Raw genomic sequence first — 20787 nt, 5'->3', positions numbered from 1 at the left:
ACACCTTCGCCCACCTCCCTTGTACATTTTTTGTGTGCTTGTGCTGTTGGATTTTTTTCCCTTTCATTGCTCGTTCTCCAGCCTCGCTTTTATATTTTTCTCTTTTTTTTTGGGAGGGGGAGTAATGCCACCTGGTGTTCTCAGGTGGCGCTTGACGAGGAAGACGTTGAAGTGTCTCGCGCTGGCTGGCTGCCGTGTTCTCCTGGTTAGCGACGTGTCGCCCTATCTTTCTTGACAATATGATTGCCAGGACATTAAAGAGCAGCAAAAATAGCGATAACACATGCATCATATTCACAATAGAAGCATATATTATCGCCTCTAGGAAACATTTCAGTGATATAATCACTGTTTTTGTAGCGTATCTGTGAGCCATGGACCTAATACACTTTAAGACCGAAAGGCCTTTTATCAAGGGTGGGCAAGTCCCTCTTCGGTAGTGTCCTAACAGTGTCATATTCTGGGAGGTCCAGTAGCAGATGAGGCACATGCTTATCCTTGGGAACACATCCACATGGTGGATTGCCTGAATTCTCAACTCTCTGTAGAAAGTGATTCGTGTAAGCTCTACCCAGTAGTAAGCGATGAATGAGTTTCTAGACTTCACTTGAATGATATTGGAACTGTAAAGCTTGAGTGCGGGTTAGTTGTATAAAGATTAAAAGTTATATTTGCCTGCAACCACATTCTTTCACATTCTGTAAATGGAAGGCCAGATTTGAAAGAATAGCGTGAGCTTGCCTGGCCACAGCTTCTGCTTCACTGTTTCCTTCGATAAGGCAGTGTCCGCGTATCCATTAAGGACTAATAAATGCTGCATCTTTCATCCCTTGGAGAATTCTTTAAAAGTTTGGCATACCAAAATTTTCTTCCACGCTGCAGAACTTGCGCTGACGGGGTATTTTAACGCAGCCTGTGAGTAGCTGATGATCACCCATCTACGTGGATCTTTGTCGCGAATTGGTAACGCTTCCCGGACAGCCGAAAGGGATCGAACAGGTTCGAACAGGCTGTTCGAAGAGGATCGATCAAGACAACAAACATATAAAAGAAAACAAAACAAAAGCCGTATTTATAATTTAAATGACAGGAGCCAATACGAAACGAAAGCACCAAGGAAAACATACACTCAACACGCGTACAACACTACAGATTAAAGAATATAGTTGACCAGATATGGAGCGTCCCAGGTGAAGTGGGGATGCCTTGCTAGCAGCAAGGACGTGGGTTGATAAACTGGGACGCATCGCTGGCGTTGCGCGGAAGCAAGCGGCTGAACAGAGCGAGGTGGTCGCGAGCAGAGAGGGACACAAGAGAACACCGATGGACTCCAGTCAGCCGCCCCAAGAACTTGGCAGCAGCAGCAGAAGAATCGTAACTAAAACCCGTCGACGGCGTCCCGAAACGCGTAGGCTTATTCAGGCTCTCCAAGGAAGCCTCTAGGAAGCACAGACCCTCAATACAACGGCTGCCACCTCCAAACTTGAAAGGGACGCATGAGGCTTACTTCGGTGATCCAAGGGAGGTCGCCAGCAGCGCGGACTCAACGCCTGACGGCTGCCACCCCCACTCTTGAATGGCCCGACCTCTGCTGCATTGTCTTCCTTCACACCTCGGTTTTCTGACACATCAGCTCTCCGCTCCTTGTGCTCGCCGCGCTCTTCATTGTCATCACCTCGCACGCACCATTCGCACGTGGGCACGCGCAACGCTGGGCTGACAAGCGCGGCGCTCCCCTGTCCGATGCACCGCTGTCGTCGGACCATGTTCAAAAATACCTCGACGATTTCGTGTGCCCTTCGCAATCGTCTACAGATTTTATGAGGTGTGGTGCCAAATAAATTGCATGTATCTCAGCTGTAGCTGACACTGTTCCGTGAACAAGTTTAACTGCTGGTCGTTCATCCGTATTTGGAATTAGCAATGCAGATGTCAATGAATATTTAGGACGAGCCATTAGCATAGACAAGAATGTGACCAGAAAACGGCATGTATATTTGTTACATAGCTAACTGGTTAGCAGCAAGTACCATCATGTGGCGGTTTCTAATTATCCCTTGGACAGACAACTCGATCTTAGGGTTCAATAGGAGCCAAGGGGGCTACGTTACATCTCCTGTCCAATACTCATAATATGGAAGATACTGTCGGTGTTCTAGAAACATTTCATAAATTTCGCATTCATCACGATCCTGCAGCCCGGAACCTAGCGGGTTTTTTTCACGTTGGGACATTGGACAGAAATTATGTCGGCAAGTCTCAGTAGCGCCAGAGGCTTGAAATGGATGCTGCCGCGCCTCTGCAATAACTAGAGAGCTAGCAGTCGCTTGCGGCGCGACCAATCACACCCGGAGAGCTCTAGCTATCAGCCTCTGTAAGCTCTCTTCTGTGGTTAGTGAAAGGGCGCGCAGTGTCGGGACGAACCAGCAATTGACCACTGAGCTCAACTGATCTTCTAGAGTTTTGACGTGTGCGGCCGAAGACAGTTGTCGCTCGAGCACTACTCTTAGAAAACGGTGCTGTGTAACAGTAACCAAACGGTGGCCCTCCACTAAGAGACGGAAACTCTTTAGCTGTTTTCGGCTGAACGGCAGCACTGCCGTTTTCGCATGCGAAAGCATAGTCTCTCTTTGTTTAAAAAAACTGTCTATTACGTCTAGGCCATTTCGTAAGAGTGGTTGGGTTAAACCCACAGCTGGGCCAGAGGCCCAAATGCAGACATCATCAGCGTACAGAGAACACTACAAACTAAGTAGGAGCCTTGGCGGTAGATCTACCATAACGCAATAGAAAAAAAAGAGCTGAGTAGACTGCCCTGCGGGACGCCGTACATCAGGCTGTGCTCTGCACTTTTCGCTTCAGTTGTCTCCATGTAAATTTTTCTATCACTGTTGAAGGCCCGCAACGGCCTTCCGCTCACACCGATGTCTAGTAAGCTGAGGAGCAATGAACATGGCTGGCAGTGTTAAATGCCTACCTCATACCAAAAATAGAGCAATGGTGACATTACGGCGGATTAGCTCGCTTTTCACGCATGTCACAATGCTAATCATCGCATTCATTGTGCACCGACGCCTACAAAAGCCAGTCATGTACTCCGAGAAGACTCCAGCCTTGTCAGAACCCCAACAAAGCCTAGCCGCAATCATCTTAAGAAGCTCGTCAGTTTAACGGGGCGACAACTGTCAAGAAAAATGGGCGATTTGCACAACTTTCAGACAGGCATCACACGAGCAGTTTTCCGTGCTTAGGGCATAGCCTCCTTGACCCACAGGTCGTTAAATATCTGTAGCGGTACAGCTGTTTCCTTCGGTCCAAGGTTCGCAAGCATGCTGCAAAGTCGTTTTGAAAAAATCCATGGCCCACGACTTCGGTCTGTCAAGCTGCTGCGGGGTCGGATCGCTGCGCTGCTTTCTTCGGTGGGCGCTCGCTGCAAGAGTGTCCAGTGTCACGACAGTCTTCACCATCACTCTCGCGCTTCACGTAATATGCCAGATGAAAAGGGTATCGAACCGGAACGAAACCTGAAACCGGAACTGAACCAAACTCACATTGTTTTCACCATTTTGCAAACGAACCCTAAGCGGAACGATTCAAAGGAACCATTCCGAATCGGTTCGAGACTCGGCTCAGCCCCACTTTTTTGTACACCGGTATACGTTTTTCTTTTTTTCAGGCACAACGCGATGTGCCACCACGTCGATCAATTTACCAGTCGAAAGCTGTCTGTGCTAGACAGTGTGATTTTAGTACCCAGTCTAAGCGTCAACAAAACTGAAGGAAGCCACGTGTCTACGAAAGAAGTTAATTGGCGCATCTGTAATGTGCTTTCGGTAATTCCCAACCCTTATACGCGAGATTTATGTGAAATCATGAGTTTATTAGAGTCTTCCCTTTCACATGTTTGCGTATTGCTTTATCGTGATAGCGTTAAGGAGGTCATGGCGCTGAAAATCCGGCGGAGGCATCCTTGACCATCCGCGAAAAAATTGTAGGGCACTGCAGGCAGCTGCACTGGAGAAATGCGAAAATGTTTGTGTTTGAATATCAGCGTCTCCGCTTGGCTAGCCGTTCTTCGCGCTCTTCGGGCGTCTCGGCTGCTCGCTTGGCTTTCCTCAGCTCGTTCTCCTACCCAGTATCGAGAAACGACTTCGGGGTCCGGCGAGTTGATCTTCTTCTGCCTATGCCTGCCATTTAGCGGCGGCCGAAGCCTCTGTCAATTCTTCCATGGCGAGCGTCTGACAACCGAGCGCATCGCCTCCCGTATGCATGCACCGCCGCGCGCATGCCCATGTGGCGTGACTGAGGAGCCGGCGCCGGTGCACCTTTGACATCACGCGCGGTGGCGCAGCTGTGACGTCACTCACAGCCAACCTGTGGTGAAACCGGTTGCCATGGCGTCGGCGCGCTTTCGACACTCACTTTCAGGCACCAGCGAAATTGCTGAGGGTAGGCCACTGTAGCTTTCGCTAAAAAATGCACGAAAAATCCGCAGAGAAGCAATCTAGGAGGCAAGTGGGCCACGTAGGTCGCGTGACCTTGTGGTGTCATCACCTGCAAACCGAATTATGACAGAGTGGACACCGTGGCAGAAGGCAGTTAAAATAATGTTTGGTCGCTGGAAGTTGCTCAGCAAGAGCAAGATGGTTCCAGAAGGGCTACCGGTGGCAGCGCCTGGCATCAAAGGGCAGTCGTCATGCATCGCTTATCCCCTGCTCATCTTTGCCAAGAATTTTATGAGGACTCCCAGGAATATATAAATGTTAGAGAGTGACGACTTCTGCAAATATGGGCATTAACGCGTTAAGCTATCGCGCCACACCTTTAAGGCGAAGCTTAAGTGTCCGCTGCAACGACGCCATGAGCGAAAAATCCCAGGAGCATTAATAAATAAATAAAATTCTTTTGGGTCGCAGCTTGGATTAGTCTACAAGGTTTTACCTTATCTGCACTGACTACCAGGAGAGAGAGAGAGATAACTTTTATTATTCACCTCATGTCCGAGCCTTCTTAGTTGCCCGTTTGGTGGGCGCTATTTATCGCCAGAGGAGGAGTAGGGCCACGTGTCCTTTGGATGTGTCGGATGGGGGCGACGAGGAGCGGCCAGAGGGTGGGCTGCAGAGAGGTTGGTGGAGCGGTCCAACGGGCCCCCGTGAGGTGAAAGGAGGGAGCCACGGTGTGCGAGGAAGGTATGGTTGGGGAGTTAGTGGCGCCGGGGCATAACCAATATGTATGAATGTTTGAGGGATGCTCTCCGCACACGAGATAGGCGGAATTTCCCGGTTTAAGAAGGATATAGTGAGAATACAGTTCGCAGAGAAGGGAGTTAGTTTGTGCCTGTCGAATTAGAGTAGTGTCGGCAAGGTAAAGGAAATGGGAGGGTGAGGGAATGGTTCGTCGCATGTGCAGAAAATTGCGAAGGTGTTCGCGGTGGTCCGGTCAGTGTTAGCGCGGTCTGCCTTGGGATTATAATGGGCTGGCCAGGTAGTCGGAGGGCCCGATGGTATGTTTTCACGGGCCAGAGGTTGAGCAAGCTCATTCTCCGGTATACCTTGATGACCAGTAACCCATTCAAGGCGGACATGGAGCATATTGTGGGCGGTCAGGTATTGGAGCAAAGTGTCTAGGATGTGGGGAGTGAGTTTTTGAGATTCGAATGAGCGTATGGCAGCCTGACAGTCTGTACGTATCGTGATGGTGGAGGAAAGGTGGTTGTGATGTGTAATCGCCTCTGCTATTGCCAGAGTCTCTGCGACGGTTGAGGAGGGCACTCCTGTGTGGAGATGTGTGGAGGTGCTTTGAGGGCCGACGACTGCTGTAACAACTTGGTGCTGGAGGATATGGGCATCGGTATTGTAAGTGTCGTGGCCCAGTGCGGGTAAATGGTTCGTGAGTGCTTCAAGCCGCCCAGTATTTATCGCCGGGAGAAATATGGCGCGGAATGGGTTTTACAGTAAGACGCGGGAGGCTTTTCCACAGAGGAGCAGATGGTTGAATCGGGGACAGGTGAGAAATGGTGTGTCCGGAAAGGCTGAGGAGGTTTCTGCCTTGCTCGGAGGTAGAGAGACAGTGTATCTGGGCTCGGTGGTGTGCTGCTGCGCGTTCTTCGAGGGAGTTGAAAATGGCGGCGTCTGAGATCAGAGCATTTGCGGCGTAGATGGGAACTCCAGTTTGCTTACTTGAGAGGATGTGAGGCATTGATAGGGGTAAGCGTACATGACCCTCGAACAAACGAGTGCTTCTATAACTCGAAGAGTTCGTGTTCTCTCAGTCCATGCTTTTGGCGAGATATATGGGACAGCATGTGGCGAATTTGGTTCAGTTGTTGAAGGAGTTGGCTAAGCCACACATTACACTTGCGATCTTGTTGAAAAGTGAAGCCAAAGATCTTGATGTGGCTCCCTCGGGGGAGGGGGGACTACCAGGATGTGCAAGCTTTCGTCGGTACGGAAATGCGGCTACCGCGTTCGCCGGGTGTCTCTGCAAGTTTCTAAGCATAATGGGTGGGGGGGGGGAGGTTGCAAGCACACAGCCGTACAAACTTGACAGATTACTGCTTAAACCGGTTGCTTACACACTCGCGCCCCTGCGGCCTGATGTAAAACACGCTTGAGTGCCCCGGCCATGTTCAATTTCTACTTCCACTGCTCATCTGTAACCTCACGACAGCACTCCACGGTCGCGTGTGATGCCTCACAACCCGAATATGTCTTGCTCTGGGGTTAAGGTTAAAAAAAACAACAAATGACATGACAGTCAGCACGTGTTAACGCGATATTGAGCGAGAGTTCCTAATACGACATGTTGTGGATGAGAATATGAGCGCGACCTCTAATCTGTGTAATTCTATAGCACTTTTTCAGTATCCCCCACACAGTCGTTTACGCACCAGCGTGTACAGGTCGTTCGATCGAAAAGCCGTGGAAGTCATAGTTGTAGTTGCCGGCACCGCTCGTCGGAAAAAAATGGTATCATGCCAACCGTGTGCCACAGAACGTTCCAGATGGTGTGCCACAGAACGTTCCAGATAGCCTTTCGAGCGGCATAAACTTAGTAGTTAGGTTAGAGAGCTTGTGACAGGAATTCGAACCGCTAACCTATAATCGGGGCTGCAAGTGCCCACCGAGATGTGTGAGACAGTTACTACAACTTCCTTTCCTCAAATCCGATTTTCGTTTCCATCATTTCCGACACCTCTTTCTCTCTCTCTTCTTTCACTCGCACCTACCCCCCTTTCCTTACGGCGGAGTTCGGGTGTCTACCAAGATGTGAGAGAATTACTGAGATTTCCTCTCCTCAAAAATGCTTTGCGTTAAAAGCTCTTTCCCACGGGCAAGGCGTCGAGCTGAACGGGCGATGGCGTTCCGTGGACTTCCTGGCAGCGCTGCAACACGCTGTCGTGTTCTATTCTTTAAAGTGAAGCTTAAGCGTCTTCCAATTTTTTCAATTGAATTTTCGGAACTACCCTACTCATAAAGCACCGAGTGGCAATGGCTTCCCTCGCTTTGTGCCATGTACCATAAATACGCACGCACGCACCACAGTAATTTTCGGAAAACGAAGCTATACTGAATACACAACAAATTTGCCAACACTGCTTTCTAACAATGCCCCACAGAAAAGACAGCACGATAATAAGTTTCGTGGAAAACCTTCTACGTTAAGAATATTTATTTTTCGTCTGAACAATTTTGAATCCGTTTGAACCGGTTCTGTGCGCTCCGAGCCCGTCCAAATCGCAACGGAATGTCGCTCCGGAGCCGTCGAAACTCAACCCGAAAAGCATGAAGCCGAAACGCACCCGAAAAAATTGTTGTTCGACGTTCTTCTTGTAACGCGCACACAACGCACAAAAGGTGAGTTCTTTACGCCGACTCTATGGTCACCTGCACCGTAATATTACTGCAAAAAACGGCTTTCAAATCAAGCGAATGATAATCTGAACACACGAGCTTGCTCGAAGTTGGAAGTTGTGAATCGTGAGAAAGCACTTAAAATCGGCCAGCGGGAAGCTCGGGTGCAAGTAAAAAGTCTAGAGAGAATGAAAGTGCAAAAACTTTAAGACGACCTACAATGCCTAAAGATTCAGCAGCTTCACTTTTAACTAGTCATATCAAAGGGGTGTGCCTATTTTGTGCCTCGAAAGTTCTTCATTCAGGATTGCCAGGCATCACTGTTTTATGAAGAAAATTGCGGAGGGCAGTTAAGACTACTTACGTGCTCTGAATGCGATAGCATCGTTTCTCAATTATTTACTTTTATTAAGGCGAAAGGCTTACTAGCCCCATTAAATGAAATGCCATTGGCAACCGTCATTATTGAGGTCGAGAAATGGTCCCAAAAAGGAGTCGCAACAGTCGTCTAGCCACCGAAGTGGAGAGACAACAGATACCAGGAGGAAACCGTGCATCGCACCTTCAATCAATCCTGCACACACACACGCAAACACGCAAACACACAAACACACAAACACACAAACACACACACAAACACACAAACACACACACACAAACACACAAACACACAAACATACAAACACACAAACACACACACACAAACACACACACACACACACAAACACACAAACACACACACAAACACACACAAACACAAACACACACACACACACACACACAAACACACACACACACACTGACGGATCTCCGTTGCCGAGATTTGTACACTCTTGGGCAAACATGGTGCCGTGGGAGCGATGTGCTTATTTCTGTTTCCTGTCTTGCTGTTTAGTGTAAACGGTGCTGCCACGCAAACTATCCCACTCGAAATTACGCTAGAAATAACGGTTCGTTTTCTTATTTTCCTTAAACAGCTGCTCCCGGGGACCAACTCTCGAAACCCTTTCCTAGAAAACCAACTGTTATACCCTTGCAGTAGGTCCGCAAAAGGACTAATGATTGTGGCAAATCTACTGGTCCTCAAGAACGCTGATCTCTCATCCCCTTTTTTGCCGCTTTCGTATTAGTGTGTACAAAAACAGTGACGAAGCCGTTTGTCGTACAGCGCTCCGGGTGGTGTCATACGACTTGTCGCGCACAGCATACAGCTGCTCGTCAATTTTGAGGCTACTTCGCGACAGGGATTACAACCGATGACATGAACGCACGATGAGATGCTTTCGCTTTCACTGCAGTCTTAAGTGCCCTCCATAGTTTTATATTGTAAATTTATATTAAATTTTCTCCCTTTCTTTTCAATGACACACCTACTCATTAGGAAGTCGCAAGGCAACACATATACTATAATCATCCTTCATCTATTCGTCTGTACTATTCATAGTATACTATACTTATATAGTTATATTCATACACATATAGTATAGTATAACCATGCACTATTCATTTTTGTTCGCGAGGAAACAACGCAGTATTGTAGCTTACGGGTGCGCGTTCGCTTCGCAACCTGGGTTGAATTCAGCGCACTTCAGAAAGAAATTTTATTTCTCTTTCATGCCACAATGACGTCATCATAATATTTAGGACCACTGCTGCAGCTCAAAGCGCACGCTGGATTTGTTGCGATGGGCCACTCTTTCGCACTAAAAGCAAAACTGGCTGCGTGAAGCAGGTCAATGATTCAGGTGGTCATCGAGAGGACGTACTTCGAAGGAATGTCGCAATAAGAGATTCAAATGCGAAAACTGTGGAATAAGCCACATCACTCCTATATACGCCCCAAGATCGGAAACCTCAAGTAACAAGGTAATTCAGTTGCACTCTGCAACGCACGTTAAGACAGGAGCGACGTCCACTGTTCTGCTCTTGATAAATCCAATCCGGGCAGAGTTTAGCCAGCAAAGAGCCCTCACACGTGCACTTTTTGATGGCAGAAGTCTACAAATCATCGCAACGCAAGAACTTTCACGACAGCTGGATAAGGAAGATAGTTCCGTTTAACTTTCCGACGACACAGGCAATATCATAAAAAGCCGAAATGAGTGAGCATTTGGGCTAAGAGTCAGCACTACCGAAGAGACCATTATCTAGAGCTCTTGCAGGTGCCTGAGATCTGTTCTGGCGAGATTCTGCTCCTTGAGGATGCGGTAAAACTGAAAGAAGTTGACTAGGTATGTGCACGTTACCTTACCACCTGCACAGTAAACAACAAATAGCGATGGAATTCTGGTCGGTGGTTATTTAACTGTAGTAACCGGCGATGGGCAGAAGCTTTAGGGTGGTACAGGTGTAATCAGGACACATTTAGGTTCCACGCTACAGGAAACGATATCCAGCAGCAACACCAACGCAACCCTAACTGTGATTTCGGCTAGTGTAACTGAAAACAAAAATGCACTGACCATTGCTCTCCGGTCTTTTGGGGACCTCGAAAGCGTGGGCATTGCCTAACCCTATCCATGTAAGCAAGACCACGAAGTTGATGAGGCTTTTGAATCCCATATTAAACTCATCGATAGGATGTACCAAGTTGCTCTTGCATTGATAAAAATGAATTTTTATCTTTCCAACAGTGAAGGAATCACGCGAACGCTTGGCCAGCCAGACGTAGCAGCTGTTAAAAGATGAGGCAATGCTGACCATGTACAATAAGTCCACATGTTACGTGTCTCGAATATGGATTCACATACAGGCGTCCAAAGAACGAAATAAAGGAAGACGGAGACGAGGCAGTGTTACATGTCTCACCAAGCTGCCCTACAGGGTCACAGACTGTCAACCAAGGTCAAGTGTTGTTCGACGTGTTATCGATTGATGTAGTTTTCGTGGCAGTCAACGAAGCACTAGTTCTGGGACATAACCTAATACTGTACCTCTTGCAACTGATGCTAAATTTCGGAACAGAAAGAATCAAACACGGTGCAGATATCGGAAAGGTATTCCTACAAATCGCAGTGAGAAAGAGAGATCGTGATGCCGTGCGCGAATTCTCTTATAAAGGAATGCCTACAATGAAAAATCCGACCCCTCAGCTGAAAGTGGGTGAAATGGCAAGGGTGCCTTTCGATGTGACGAGAAGTCCATTCCTAATAACGGCGGCAATACGCCCCTATGTACATACGATTGAACATAGACAAAGCAGAATAAAAATTTTGTCGACAGACATAACGTATAATGAAACAGGCAAGCATGGCTCTTTGAAAGTGGAATTCAAAACCAAATTGCGGCTGAAGCTCCTTGGTAGGGCGGCTTTTAGGAGAGAATGGTAAATGTCAAGTGTCCCCTCAAGAAAGATTTGAAATACAGCTACTGCAATGTTAGGGAGCTTGTAACGTTCATCACATAAATTTAGGCAGTCAATTCTAGGCCCCTCAGGTACCGTGCGCAAGAGCTGCTAAACCTGAACTCTCACTCTGTACCACCATCTCATGTAAAGCATTAGAACTTCAACCCAGTACAGCTAGATCAGCATCTAAGCCGTCCCGGCCAAACAACCTTGAGAGCAATGGGAGACATGTTCTAAGGATGGCTGACCATGCCTGGCACGCATGGCAGAAGGAGTACTTGGACAGTCTGCGCACTGCTGATTCCAATGAACCGACATCTAACGACATCTACAAAAGAATATTGGCGCTAGTTAACGAGCATTTTCTACGACAACAATTCTGAAAGATGAGAGAAGTCATTAAGGTGTTACTCGGACACGACGGACGAGCGGACGGACGGGTCGGAGCCTGTGCATTGCGCCTACCCCGTGGAACTGCGGACAGAAGACCAACGCAACCCTTCTATCGTACGGAGACTAAATATAAGCTAAGGTTGATTGGGGTGGGGCAGAAAAAGTATAAACGCTAACTACAGCGGTTTAAACTTTCCTTCTGGCAACCACGCACTATCCGAACTATTATCGAGCATTCGCACTGCCCTAAACATTGCTATTTTGTTCATGTTGAACCGCAACGTACGTCGAGCAGACAAGGGAAGTGAAAATAGGGGTTTGTTCTGATATACATGACGGAAGTCAACAGTCATTGAAACAAAGAATAGAGAATGTTTTTTTTAATTAGGGGGTGCTCATCAGCAGCAAATTATTGGTGTGTTTTTTTAAAGACAATTCATTAGAAAGCAGAAGAAAAAACAATCACATGCCGCCGTTGGAATCAGACCCACCACCACTGAATTTCGCGTCTGGTTCACTACCAACTGAGCAACCGCGGTGGCTGTCTAGTTTTCTGCTTTCGGAGGTACTTACGTGTGCTGTAACCTAACCTTGAGAGTGCTCACCAGCGCCCTCCTTGTCAATAGCAGTGAACGTAGTGCGTCCTGTATTACGGCGAGTGCCACGTGAAACGGGATCGAACGGTGAACGCAGAAACTGCGGCATAGCTCTCGTCTGCTACGCACGGCATCAAGACTTCCAGAATCAAGGCCCTCGTTAGCTATTCAGCATACAAAAGGAGGGAACAGAGAAGCTCGCTATGGCATACATGACGGAAGCCAGTAGTCTCCGAAACGAAGGACAAAAGGGGCATTTTAATTTTATGGAGTTCATCAGTGGGAGATTCTTAGAGTGATTATTTAACGGCAATTGATTAGAAAGCAGAAAAAAACAACCACATGCCGCCAGTGCCAACCACGGACTCCCAAATTCGTGACGGAAGCGAACAGTCACTGATAAGAAGGAGCAAATGAGACTATTTTTTAATTGAGCGGTGTTCATCAGTGGGAGATTAGTAGGGTAATTATTGAAAGATAATTGACTAGAAAGCAGAAGAAAAACAACTACATGCCGCCAGTGCGATTCTGACCCACAGCCTACCAATTTCGCGTCCGGTGCTCTACCAACTGAGCAGCAGAGGTTGTGGGTGCGGAGGTCGTGGGTTAGGATCCCACCGGCGGCATGTAGAGCTGAGACAGCAGAACTGCAAGGATCAGGCACTGTGCTTCTTGCGCAATATGTTGCTCAGCAACTTTTTAACCCAATGCTCAGAAATTTTATTCCGCTTGTTTCTCAGAGCCCCCTTGAACACTTCTGCACTTTGCCTTCCGAATTAGCGCACTTCGTATTGATCGCTTAGGATGTAAAGAACAGAGCTCACTTGAATTCCTCGTCAAGGTTGTATATCGACTGCCTCCCTGGAGATGGCGTTGCAAGAGCTGTCAGCGCACGGCGGCGAAGAGCCTTCTGGGTCTGGGCAAGGCTGTCCAGTGCCTGTGAAGCAAAGAAAAGAAAAAAACGATTGCCAATTTTGCGTAGTGAGGCCAAATGCGAAATAAGTGCTCGAGCAGTTCGGTTTTCACTTCAATTCCGGTGTTCAGCTCCAGAGTTCGCGGACAAAGTTTTGCGTCTATTACTGAAACTGCGGTGCCAGTGTCTACAAGGGACATGAAAGAAATTGCCTCTATCGAAACGTCAATAAGGTTCGCCGGTGACAGCGCTGAACGGTCGGGGGAGACAGGACGAGTTGACATACGGGGCTCAGAAGACACGGAGTACTGACGCGCTGGAGGCCAGTACACGACAGTCGGTGCTGAAACTGGGAGACGGCGACGACAAGGCAGGCTACGTGCCCAGGCAATCCGCAAGTGTAGCAAATAGGCCGGTTATTCGTTGTCTGCCAGGGATCTCGGTCTCGTAGAGAGGGTCGCAGATAAGGTGCCGGCGCATGTACGGGCACTGACATTGTAAGGTACGTAGTCAGTGGACGTGCGACAGGTCTTGGGACGAAGTTGGCATAATTCAGACTGAAGGCAACAGGCATCAGCGTACGTCAGCGGAGCAGCGACAGGTGATGGTGAATGGGTGGACGAAAGCGCCTCAGCAACGTGCTCTCGAATAGCATGTTGGAGAGATGGGCCAAATATGGAGGCGACCCTTGAGGGCTAGGCAAAAGCGAAAGCTGGTGCTACACCTCAAGTACAAAGTCTTTCACGTGCTGCAGCAGAGAGGAGTTATCAGCTGCGAATGTCAGTCCGGCAAGTGGCTCTGCCTGAGCTGAGGGCTGACAAGCCAGGACCCTCTGGTTACGCAGATCCTCGAAGCTCTGGCACAGCGTAATGACTTCCGAAACGTTGCGCAAATCCCGTGCTAGCAGGATTTGAAAGGCGTCGTCATCAGTGCCTTTCAAGATCTGTTTTATCTGGCCAGCTTGCGGCATCCTGACGTTCACTCGGTTGCAGAGGGCGATTACATCTTCTATGTAGCTAGTGAAGCTTTCGCCGACCTGCTGCGACCGTTCACGCAAGCGCTGTTCGGCGCGGAGTTGTCCGACAGCCAGCGACCAAAGACAGGAAAACTTCGTTTTGAAGGCACGCCAAATTCCAACGTCCCCTTCATAATTGCGATGCCACAAGTTGGCGACGTCGGTAAGATGAAAAGTGAGATTGTTCAGCTTAGTCTCGTCATCTCATTTATTATACAGGCTCTCCCGTTCGTAAGATGCGAGTCAATCTTCCAGGACATGTTTATTTGTTCCGCTGAAAATAGCCGGGCCCTGCTGGTGAAGGGAGCCGGCACAGTCGGTGGGCCTGCTTGCACGGCTTGATGCTGGATGTCCACAGGCATCGCAAGTCTCGGAAGAGTGCGGCTGCGGACCTCCAGAGCCGGTATCGTTACCCAGCGACTGCACCAAATGTAAGACGGGGGTTTATTGAAGGCACTGGGACCTCAGGAGCAGGGCGGAAACAGTCCGTGGACAGCCAAGGCGAGCGCACAGCACGCGCAGCGATGGCAGTGCCGCCGCTAAACAGAATATTCGTCTTCGTCTTTACAATTGCCCCCGAGGAGAAAAGGAGCCGAACTGGTGACTTAGGGCGCAGGCAGGATGGCTGGGTCGTAGAATGGCTTCAGACGTTGGTCGTGAACAGTCTCGCGTCCACGGCGGCGGCAGTCAGAAGACAGGACGAGAGGTTCTACTGTGCAATTAACTGGAGATGTGCGCTCCTGGACACGGTATGGACCATGGTACTTGTTAAGAAATTTTTACGACAGGCCCTGAGTGTATGTCGGAATCCAGAGCCACACAAGGGTGCCATTGGGGAAGTGTGGCCTTGTTTGATTGAGGTCGTGGCGGGATTTCGCTCTGCACTAGATATCCGTCGTGAGAGCACGGGCAATGCGGCGATAGTCTTCGGCGTGCCGTGCGGCTTCAGAAAGAGGTGTATACTTAGAAGCGTCGGGTTGGTACAGGAGAATGGTGTCGATGGTAGCAGAAGGGTGACGGCAGTAAAGGCGAAAGGAGAGAAGCCAGTAGTGGACTGCGTTGCGGTATTGCACGCATAGGTTACGTACGCAAGGACAAGATCCCAGTTAGCCCCCGTCAAAAGTATAAAGCCCAAGGGGTTTGATTCTAAGCTGTTTAGCGGGGCCCCCTAGCATGTCTAACGGTCCAAAGCTTGGGATAATTAAGGACGCATAGCCATTCCTCTTTCGAGAGATTATGATCGCTGAGGATGCATAACGAGGCTGACTGCAGGCCTCAAAAGCAAACTCCTTGGGCTGTATACTTTTGACGGGGGGTGTACCAGGACAGGATGTCACCGAGGGTACAGTTAAAGCGCTCGGTGAGACCGCTGGTTTGCGGATGGTACGCGGAGGTGGTGCGATGAATTATATTGCACTTGGTGAGCAGTGCTTTCACAACATCGGAGAAGAAGATGCGGCCTCTGTTGCTCAGCAATTCGCGAGGGGCGCCGGGACGAAGGATGAATCGGTTTAAAATAAACGATGCAACTTCTGAGGTTGTCGCAACCGGAAGGGCGGCAGTTTTGGCAGACTATGTGAATTGGTCAACCGCGACGATAGCCCAACGGTTACCGGCCGAAGTGTACGGGAGGGGACAGTATATATCAATGCCGATGCGGTCAAATGGGCGTGGCGGGCAAGCTAGCGGTTTCAATTCTCCAGCAGAACGATGAGGAGATGGCTTGCGATGTTAACAGGTAAGGCATGACCGCACGTATTTGAGGATGAACGTGTACATGCCCCGCCAGTAATATCGGAGTCGGATGCGATGGTAGGTCTTGAAAATTTAATGCATGCATAATTCAGGCACAGTTTTTATATCATTGAATATATACGTGTCTTTTACAATGAAATTTAAATGGAGAGGCAGCAAGAAGGCCTGTTTACTTGGCAGTGACAACTATCGTTTGTAGATGACAACTATACAATGGAAGAATTAATGAATAAACTACTAAATAAAAGCACACAAAAACCTGAAAATGGACTGCAGTGGGCTAATTAGAATGCCATGATTTAACCTAGCTGTGCTAGAAGCCCGTGTACTGTGCGATGTCAGTGCACATTAAAGAACCGCAGGTGGTCGAAATTTCTGGAGCCCTTTACTACCGCGTCACTCATAACCGGAGTCGCCTTAAGACGTTAAACCCCCATAACCCCCCCCCCAAACTAAACTAAACTAACCTATAGCTGTGTATGAAGTTAGCTATGTTAATTATCCGGTTGTGATTACAAGGAATGAATACGTACTGCTGACCTAGCTTGCTTAGTCCCGTGTCATCAGCTGCCAGAATTCGCGACACGACTCTTGTCTTTCTGAAATCCTTATTGCACGTTTGGGGATAGCGTAACAACCAGCGCAACTTTCAATGGACGTACTCTTCAAATATCAGGGGAGAAAAATATTAGACCATAGTGAGAACGGTTGCATATATGGGCAGTGTTTAGCGGAGCCTGGCCTACTAGCGACAGAACGAGTTATGTCACGATCGTGGTGTGATGGCTTTTTTCGCTTTGTCGAGTATAAATAGCGCAAACGTTAGTCGTTTCCCGCGACGCTGTTTCAGATAAAGCTCGCCTGCGATGTTGCAAAGTCTTCTGCGACTGCATTCGCGGACGTCAGGGTTGGCCGCGCCGAGATCCATGGCTATCACAGCCGATCGTGGTTTTACCACCCAGGAAAAATCTCCCTGCTGAACATACCTCGATGACTGGAGTGAGCCACAAAGTAGCTATTGGTACCGCAAGATATCTTCATGCTATGCTAAGCCGCATGGTTGGGCCAATCAGAAAGCTGGGGTCGTCCGCTCGATCGCATGCAGTAAACTTGATCATACAATGCCTCATCCACCCTGAGCCCACGCACAGGGTCACAAGGACGCATCCGCATGCGGCTCAGAAACGATCGTACAGCGACTTCAAGGATGCATGAAAGTGCACGCACAAGTGCGCGAAAACGAGGGCCTCTATTCTTGCAGGCTTGATGCCATAGGAAAGTTGAGAGGGCTCTCGCACAGCTTCCGACCTCACCGTTCGATCACGTTCGTACGTCGCACTCGCGGTAAAACAGGATGTAAGTACAGCGTCCGCCGCTATGGATGAAGGTGGCATTGGTGAGCACTTTAAATGTTCGGTTACGCTAGACATAAATACTCCCGAAAGCAGAAGATTGGACAGCCGTCATCGTAGCTCATTTGGTACATCATCATCATCATCATCATCATCATCATCGCCATCAGACTGACTACACCAACTGCAGGGCAAAGGCCTCTCCCATGTTTCTCCATTTAACACTCTTTTGCTAGTTGCGGCCACCGAATCCCCGCAAACTTCTTAATCTCATCCGCCCACCTAACTTTCTGCCGCGCCCTGCGACACTTGCCTTCTCTTGGAATGCACATCAGTTACACTTAAGGACCAGCGGTTATTTTGCCTTGGCATTACATGCCCTGCCCAAGCTCATTTCTTCCACATTTCGACTAGCATATCGTTAACCCGTGTTTGTTCCCTCACCCACTCCGCCCACGTCCAATCTCTTAACGTTACACCGATCATTTTTCCTTCTATAGCTCGCTGCGTTGTCCATAACTTAAGCTGAACCATCATGGTTAGCCTCCTCATTTCTGCCCCGTAGGTGAGTAGCGGTAGGAGGCACCTGTTGTATAGTGTTCTCTTGAGGGGTATTGATAAACTGCAATTCATGATTGCAGAGAACCGGCCATATGCGCACCACCCCATTCTTACTCGTCTAGTTAATTCCCTTTCATGATCTGCATCGGCAGCCGCAACCTGCCCTGAGTAGACGCATTCCGTTACCACTTCTAGCACTTCGCTACTAATTGTGAACTGCTGTTTTCTTGCTAAACTGTTGAACATTACTTTAGTTTTCTGCCTATTATTTTTACCCCTACCGTTCGGTTCTGCCTGTCTAACTCATTGATCATACTTTGCAGCTCATCTCTCAGTGATTTAGCGACGCAATCTCATCAGCGAATCGCAAATTACTTAGGTACTCTTCATTAACTCCTATCCCCATCTGTTCCCGGTCCAGGCCTCGGAATACCACCCCTAAACAGGCGGTGAATATCACTGGCGAGATCGTGTCTCCCTGCCTGGCACCCTTCCTTATTGGAATTTTATAGTTGACTTTATGGAGGGCTGTCGCAGCTGTACAGCAATTGTAGATATCTTCGAATATTTTCTCATAAGACTCTTCCACACCCTGATTGCGAAATGCCTGCGTGGCCGCTGAGGTTTCCACTGAGCCAAATGCTTTCTCGTCATCAATGAAGGCCATAGATAAAGGGATTGTCCTAAGGAAGGTAACAGCAGCGCAAAAAGACGGGGACACAAGAGACACACAACCAACAGGACTGGCGCTGAAAATTTTGATAAAGGGATTGGTTACACTCTGCACATTTCTCTATCCCCTGAATGGTAGCCTGAATAGGATCTATTGTCGAGTATCCTCCGCAAAAGCCTGCCGGATGATTTGCTTGACTGAAGTCTGAGGTTCTCTTGACTTTATTAGCGATAACGTTAGTAAATACCTTGTAGGCAACGGACAGTAAGCTGATCACTCTGTAGTTCTTTAAGTTCTTGACTTGTCGTTTTTGATGAATAAAGATGATGTTAGCATTCTTCCAAGCATCTGGTACTCTCGAGGTCACAAGGCGTTGCGTATACAGGGTGGCTAGTTTTGTTAGCACAGTCTTCCATCCGTCCTCGAACAAATCTGCTGTTACCTGACCCTCACCAGCTGCTTTCCCCCTTTGCATTGCTCCTTATTTTACTTCCTCTTTCATTACTGGCGGGACATACCATTGCTGTGCGCTGCTGGCGAACTCTTCGGGTATTTTGACTATCTTAACCATATTTGCTAATGACATTGCTCCCTTCGTCTCTTAATGCATACATCTGGTTTTACCTATGCCTAGTTTTCTCTTCACCGCCTTTAGGTTACCTCCATTGATTAGAGCATGCTCCATTCCCTCCATATAAAGCTTCCTTATGTCGGCTAACTTGGGCTACCCCTGCTAGTTTTGTTCTGTCTGTGGAGGTAGACGTCCTGATGGACTGGACGCGAAATACGGAGGTCGTGGTTTCGGATCCCACCGGCGGCATGTGGTTGTTTTTTCTACTGCTTTCAAATCAATTAACTTTAAAAATCATTATCCTATTAAACTCCCATTAATGAACAATGCAAATTATTAAAAAAAAAACATCCCTTATGCTCCCTGGTTTCAGTCACTGTTTGCTTCGTTCATATACCGGGTGTTTCAGCGAACCCTTTCAAATATTCTCAAAAATAGGATTTCTGAGGTAAAAATTGCTTTTGTGGCATAGTACTATAACTCTTGGTGGACACCAAAAACGAGTGAATCGTCTTAAATAGTAAGCTGGTTAATTAGTTTTTCATAATTAACTTTTTAACTAGTAGAGCTAGGCGCCTAGTTGCATTTAGATATTTGTAACCGGTCGTTATTAATAGCCATATCAGTTTTCAGAATTTGGAAAACGCGATTACCCTTGGCTCTGTGGCTCGAAAACATCTGGCTTTTTCGACCAGTTACGTAGACTGCAGTGGTTGCTGTGCCTGCACGCATTCGAAAGCATATGTATTTTCCTGCGATGCAGCCAGATTTTGTCGAGCCACAACGGCGAGTGTAATCGTGTTTTCGAAATTCTAAAAGCTTATATGGCTATTACTACGACGGGCTTCAAATCTCCAATTACAACTAGCCACCGAACTCTAATAGGTAAAAAGTTAATTCTTAAAAAAGCTTACTAGCTAACGCGATTCACCCGTTTTCTGGTGTCCGTAACACTGGTGATACTATGCCGCAAAAGCCATATTTTTACCGCAACAACCCTATTTATGAAAATTTTTGAAAGCGTTTGCTGAAACACCCGGTATGTAACGCAACGGCTACAAATATATTTAAAAATGAAGATTGGAGATACATACAGCAACAGACAGCAAAGAACCCATACATAAGAGCCAGTGCCCGAAAACACTGCGTCCTCCTCGTCCACCATACACAAGCACCATACTTCGTCCTCTTCTTTGTCCTAGCGTATTGCCGTAACATAATTCTCGTCGGCAAAAGCACCATCCCGGTGCGAAAGAGGGAGGCGTATCAGGGGCGTGGTATGGCTAAGCCAAGAAAAAAGAACGTCATCAGTCACAGGGTAGGTGCCTGAAGTCGCAAATGAGGCAGGGCTAATTTCGTACGTGAAGTCGGTAACCCGGCGGAGGACTCTAAGAATTTTTCAGGCAGTCCAGCGCGACGAGAGGGACACCGCAGGAGGACGAGGAACCCCGGGTAGAAGTGGATGGCGCGATATATGTGGTCGAAATGGCCTTCTTCTTGACTTCAGTTGCGGAGAGACCAGCGTGAACAACTTGGCGTGTCATGGCAGCGCTTGTGATAGCCTCCTGTGCGTACAGTGTGGGCGGAGCAATGGCGAGTGGTAACACCGTGTCCCAAGGCAAGTGAGGATGGCAGCCGAACAAAAGAAAGGAGAAAAGACTGAAGTGTCATGGCGGAATGAATTGTAACCGAATGTAATATGAGACAAACCTTCGTCACATGCGCGATGGTCGGAAGAGACGTACTTAGATTACATATC

At 48.2% G+C, this 20787-nt stretch overlaps 1 protein-coding gene across 1 annotated transcript in view; it reads right to left on the bottom strand.

Annotated features, from left to right (window-relative positions):
- The window catches only part of LOC149367823 (uncharacterized), a 105751-nt gene that overhangs the window by 35331 nt on the left and 49633 nt on the right, over positions 1 to 20787 (bottom strand). Inside the window, exon 8 of the mRNA XM_089575338.1 lies at positions 13013 to 13125. Coding sequence (XP_089431464.1) covers positions 13013 to 13125 — 113 coding nt within the window. The remainder of the gene's footprint in view (positions 1 to 13012; positions 13126 to 20787) is intronic.

The sequence above is a fragment of the Amblyomma mixtum genome, chromosome 1 (genome assembly GCF_055824585.1).
Source record: "Amblyomma mixtum isolate Tamu chromosome 1, ASM5582458v1, whole genome shotgun sequence".
Taxonomy (NCBI): Eukaryota; Metazoa; Arthropoda; class Arachnida; order Ixodida; family Ixodidae; genus Amblyomma; species Amblyomma mixtum.
The sequence above is the reverse complement of the archived record's forward strand: the minus strand, read 5'-3'. Positions and strand labels throughout refer to the sequence as shown.